At 44.2% G+C, this 6,000-nt stretch overlaps 1 protein-coding gene across 4 annotated transcripts in view; it reads left to right on the forward strand.

The window, feature by feature from the left end:
• LOC116352714 (transcription factor MafG-like) overlaps positions 1-4,946 on the forward strand; it is a 33,330-nt gene extending 28,384 nt beyond the window's left edge. For 2 of the 4 annotated variants that reach the window (XM_031811555.1, XM_031811556.1), the window contains 2 exons: positions 1,737-1,859; positions 2,199-4,946. In XM_031811555.1, coding sequence (XP_031667415.1) covers positions 1,737-1,859; positions 2,199-2,672 — 597 coding nt within the window. In that variant the 3' untranslated portion in view covers positions 2,673-4,946. The remainder of the gene's footprint in view (positions 1-1,736; positions 1,860-2,198) is intronic. The other 2 variants (XR_004206573.1, XR_004206574.1) reach the window with 2 other exon arrangements.
• The last annotated feature ends 1,054 nt before the right edge of the window (positions 4,947-6,000 follow it).

A 6,000-nucleotide genomic window follows, 5' to 3' on the forward strand; every position in this document is an offset into this window, starting at 1 on the left:
AGTAGTAGTAGCAGCAGTAGGTGTGTGCAGTAGGCAGCTTGATAGGTCTACATTGTTTTTTCAATGAATTCATAATTTTCCTTCTTCTTCATTATGGAAATGAAACCCTCAGAGCTCCACTCACATTTTAGTCCCTTGTCTCGACCCTCCATCACACCTTCCTAGAAGAACAGGGAGAGCGGGTCCTATTGGTCTAGGCAGTTCGGGGTGTGACGAGAGAGAAGTCAATCCGTGTAATGCTACACGCTAATTGTGAATTAGAGAGAGAGTTATTAACTTTCAGCAGAGCGTGAAATGGAGAAAGACAACAAGAAAAGGGGGAGGTGAGGGAGAAGTGAAAGAGAGGAGACAAAGGGGTAGAGTGTCACCCACCAAACAGGAGAGAGGGGTGAGGGAGAGGGGTGAGACAAAGGGGTAGAGTGTCACCCACCAAACAGGAGAGAGGGGTGAGACAAAGGGGTAGAGTGTCACCCACCAAACAGGAGAGAGGGGTGAGACAAAGGGGTAGAGTGTCACCCACCAAACAGGAGAGAGGGGTGAGACAAAGGGGTAGAGTGTCACCCACCAAACAGGAGAGAGGGGTGAGGGAGAGGGGGGAGAGAAGGGGGAGAGAAATAAGGATATGGATGGGGGATGAGGCGTAGAGGGGGAGAGAAGGGGGAGAGAAATAAGGATATGGATGGGGGATGAGGCGTAGTGGGAGAGGGGGAGAGAAGGGGGAGAGAAATAAGGGTGGGGAGGGAGAGGGAGGAGGAGGGAGCGATAGAACAGAGCGAGAGAAGGGAGATAGAAGAGGGAGAGAAAGAGAACGGGTGGGAGAGGGAGGGATTGAAGTGAGAAAGGAGAGGGGAAGAGTGGTGAGGTCAGGAATACGCTGAGTCATCCTGACTGGTCTCATGATGATCGTTCAGCGGTTGCAACAATGGCTGCCCTTCATCTCACACACACACACACACACACAGTGCTATGGGACAGCGTCTTCGCATCTCTGACTGAATGAGGCTTGTTGTGTGGAGCAATGACCCAGCTAGCACCTCTGTGTGTGGAATTGATCTCACCTCATTCACAGCCCTCGTGTTTGTCACTTATATCTTTTTGTTAGTTTTTCAATTCAATTTCAATTGAAGGGCTTTATTGGCTTTATTTATTATTTTATTTATTTATTATTTATTGGGAAACATATGTTCATAAACAATAAAACAGTAAACATTACATTTCAAATATCATTGTGTCTTTCTCTCTCTTCATCTACTTGCTTCTCTCTCTCTTTCCTTTCCGTGTCTATGGTATTCCCCTGGACTCTGTCCAAATACTCATCTCTCTCCCTGTTGGTCCCTGGCCAACCAATCAGAACGCTTGATGGGTGTTCTAGAGCTCTGACACCACAGGCCCTGCCACACTAACCACCAACAAACAGGAAGTGTCTGTGTGTGTTTCTTTGAGTGTCTGTTCTCACTTTCATTGTGACAGTTTGTAGATGAGTTGCAGACTTTCTTATACTGAGCTAAGCACTGCCTCCTCTTCTCTCGCTCTCTCTCAATTCAATTTCAATTTAAGGCCTTTATTGGCATGTTGAAACATATGTTAACATTGCTAAAGCAAGTGAAGTAGATAATGAACAAAATCGAAATAAAACAACAAAAATGAACAGTTAACATTACACTCACAGAAGTTCCAAAATAAAGACATTTGAAATGTGATATTATGTATTTTCTCTGTCTCCGTCCTGTCTGCAGGTGTGTTCAGAGGGGGCTGGTGTGTTCAGAGGGGGCAGGTGTGTTCAGAGGGGGCAGGTGTGTTCAGAGGGGGCTGGTTCTCGTGGCATGTCGACCACTAATAAGGGAAACAAGGCCTTGAAGGTGAGAACTCGCGCTGGACTGATGTAGAAATATATGATAATGTATCCAAGTAAGGTATGTTCTCTCTTACCTGCTACTGCAGAGGTGTCAAACTCATTCCACTGAGGGCCAAGTGTTTTTTTTTCATTTTTTCAATTAAGACCTAGACAACCAGGTGAGGGGATTTCTTTACTAATTAGTGACCTTAATTCATCAATCAAGTACAAGGGTAGAGCGAAAACTTGCAGACACAAGGACCTCCGTGTAGTGAGTTTGACACGTGTACTACGGCCTCTCCATGTCTTCTTCCTAACTCACCTCCCTCTCTCCCTCCCCCTCTCCTCCCTCCCCTCCCCTCAGGTGAAGAGGGAGCCGGGGGAGAATGGGACCACCCTGACAGATGATGAGCTGGTGACTATGTCCGTCCGGGAGCTCAACCAGCACCTCCGCGGCCTCACCAAGGATGAGATCCTGCAGCTTAAACAGCGCCGGCGCACCCTGAAGAACCGTGGCTACGCCGCCAGCTGCCGGGTCAAACGGGTCACCCAGAAGGAGGAGCTGGAGAAGCAGAAGTCACAGCTTCAACAGGAAGTGGATAAGTTGGCGTCAGAGAACGCCAGCATGAGGGCGGAGCTCGATCACCTGAGGTCGAAGTACGAGGCGCTACAGAGTTTTGCAAGGACTGTGGCGAGGAGCCCGGGAGTGGGGTTAGGGGTCGGGGGTCAGAGGGGAGGTGGTGGGGTCGGGTCGGTGATCGGGCCACTCATACCGGGGAAAGTGGCGGCGACGAGTGTCATCACGATAGTGAAGTCGAAAACAGACGCGTGGTCTTAGTAGCGGGCTGGGTCAAGGAGAGATGAGAGAGAAGAGGGAAGGGAGAGGAGGAGAAGAAGAAGCTAATTAGGACTATTTAAAAATGAAACCATTGGTCAGTGCATCGTCATTGAGCACAGGACAGAATTTAATCAGGTGAGGTGGCCCCCCTTTGAGAAAATATCACACCCTGGATAGTAATTACTGTGTTTCTACTGTTATTTTGTAACTGTTGTACACGAGGTCCAAAGTTGTCATTTTTATGTAATGTAGTTATGCGTGTGTTGTGTCATGGAATACTGTGAGCTTCATCCGTGGCCGACTTTCCTTTTGGTATCATTCTATTTGGCTGTGATTTCTCTGAAAACAACTATTTGTTACCCAACGGGCTTCCGTACTCACAGGCACTTCCTTGTTTTGCAGAAACAGCTTGCAGAGCCGTCAATTTATTTCATATTTTATCATAAAAATGACAGAGAATTGTATTTTGTAACCGCTCATTGCACAAGAGAGACAAGATACTTTCAGAAAAGTGAGGGTCTTCAGGAAGAGGTTGTTTTGGTTATTTTACTTTTTTTTGTTGTACTTTTCACCCTTTTTTCTCCCCAATTGGAAGGTACAGTCTTGTCCCAGCGCTGAAACTCCCGTACGGACTTGGGAGAGGCGAAGGTCGAGAGCCATGCGTCCTCCGAAACATGACCCTGCCAAGAACCAGAAGCCAGCCGCACCAATGTGTCGGAGGAAACACAGTACAACTGCCGACCGAAGTCAGCCTGCATGCGCCTGGCCCACCACAAGGAGTCGCTAGAGCACGATGGGCCACCTGTGCGCCCTTGGTCTGTAATGATGCCACTCGGGAGGCCTAAAGAGGTTGTGTTTTATCACAGGTACCTGTGTGTTTACCTGTGCTTAATGTTATGCACTGACCAATTATCACCATATTACCAATCTCCATACAGGCCAGAGGGGTCTAGGCATCTAATCGCCAAGTGTTGTCCTGTTCCTGTCTGTCTGGGACTTGTGTACTATACTGTAGAATTAGCTATCGGATTACATTGACTGACACGCGTTTATGTGACTAGGCAATTACTCCATTCAAAAACTAACTGAAAAATCAACATTTTAGTCCAAAATGTATAGAATTGAAATATAGTCAATTTGAATGTTTTTCTAATTTATTGTTAGATTTGATTTTGTTTAGTTTTTTGGGGATGACAATAACAAACTAACGTTATTATGACTATGAGGTATTTTGTTGACATGGCCAATATTTCAACTGTCAAAATAATGATTTAAAAATCATTTTTATTTTCAGTTTTTAAAACAGTAGACTGTTCAATCTGTTAGTTGGGTGTAATTCTCACAGGTTTTACCATGAAGTTATCAGTGTGAGTGATGTTACGTATTCTTCAAAGGATTCTTTGTCTACATATGGTCACATCTTGAATTTTATAAATTACATAGAGTATCTTTACATTATTTATAAAAGACCTTTAAAAAAGAATCAAGGTAAAAATTGTTTGATATTTCCTCTTTTTTGCAATTGTACCAAAAGTGGCTTAACTATTGAAGTTGATAGCTTTGTCTTTCTAGTGACTAGGCACGTGTGGTTGTTATGGTGACCGTGAGGCTAGCGCGTGGTGGCGTGACGTTGTAATGTACAGTACGTGACGAGGTAATGATAATATTATTGTTCACTGTGTTGTTGTTATGGATACGTGATGCTATTTTAATTTAAAGCGGGTGATGTAGTCGAAGGTACCTATGCTCTGCCCAGATCCCTATGTAACAGTGGTGGTTGTATTAATGGATGTTTATTAATACTTAATACACGTGTTATTAATGTGTTGTAAACATGCATTATATAAATTACAAAGTCTCTCTGAATAGGAACGGTTTATTTAGCAACTCAATAAAACGTCTAAATGTATAAAAGCCTGAATATTCCAAATGAGTTCGACAAACTGGGAGAATAAAGAGATACAGCGTTACCAAGATACAGCGTTACCAAGATACAACGTTTCCTAGGATACCCAAACTACTGCAAGGGTGTACCGACTGGGATATGGGCCTACGATTACATCACCCGTGCTCTTTGAATAAGTTAGTTTTTTGTGACGTGATTTATATAATTATTTTGATTTGCTCTGTATATAATTGATATGTTATGGATATGTTTAATGCAGACTGTATTGCCGATGTTTTATAAATGCCAGGGAAGTAACACTGTTGTCTGCTATCTGTTTATGTTGGGTCATAGAGATCCTGTCATTCAAGAATTATACAATGCAAGTCCCCCCGCACCGAGATGGTCCATTCCCATTCTACTGGTCAGTATAATTCTGTGGGCCGGGTCTGGTTTGGTCTGTCTGAAAGCAGGCTTTTCCCACAGACATGAAGTTTGTTACAGCATTTTTTTGCCTGTCCAGTTTTACCCACGTAGGTTCTTTTGTGATTTGGGTACTTAGTTGAATTGTCCGCAACTTCTAGAGTACAAATGACCGATTTCCACATGGTTTTATAATCACCCTTATATTGCCGTTAACTAGATATCAAACCTAGACAGTATTGAATATGTTTTGCTTCATCTTCACAATAGGTTGGGGAAACCCTGCCATAGGCTTTAATGGAAGTTACTGCTGTGCAGTAGATGGGAATGCTCTCTCTCTCTTCACACAGTAACTAAATGGGCAGGAAAGGGGGGGAAAGGGGAGGAGGAAAGGGGGGGAGGAAAGGGGAGGAGGAAAGGGGGGAAGGGCGGAGGACAGGGGGGAAAGGGAGGAGGAAAGGGGAGGAGGAAAGGGGGGAAAGGGGAGGAGGAAAGGGGGGAAAGGGGAGGAGGAAAGGGGGGAAAGGGAGGGGAGGGAGGAGGAAAGGAGGGAAAGGGAGCAGGTAAGGGGGGGGTGTTAAAAGTACAGAAACTGTTAAAACCACAGGAATGGTTGCACTGATGGTTTGATCAACCAAGAAAGTACAGAGTGCTGCAAATCTCGACTGAAAAGGTTTGATAAGAAAGAACCCTTTCCTTATCTCTTTAACGTTGAAACTCACACATCTGGCATTTAGGTGTACGTACTGTATATAGTGATAAAAATGTAAAAATATCTATTTTGATTCTCTTTTAAATGGGCAAAAAATATATATTGTTTGACTGGTGATCTGTGAAATTGTTCTGATGGAGTTTTTGGTCCTCGTAATCTCTTCCCTCCTCCCATTTGCTTTCGTAACTTCTGATGTTGTTCTACTTTTGACTGTGGCAAGTCCTGTGGCGTTTCAACATTCTGTGAGCTATGTGTTAAGGGTTTTTGGAGAAACATTTTAATATACTCAAATTAGATAACGTAAAGCA

The sequence above is a fragment of the Oncorhynchus kisutch genome, unplaced genomic scaffold (assembly GCF_002021735.2).
Source record: "Oncorhynchus kisutch isolate 150728-3 unplaced genomic scaffold, Okis_V2 Okis01b-Okis20b_hom, whole genome shotgun sequence".
In the NCBI taxonomy this organism is placed as follows: Eukaryota; Metazoa; Chordata; class Actinopteri; order Salmoniformes; family Salmonidae; genus Oncorhynchus; species Oncorhynchus kisutch.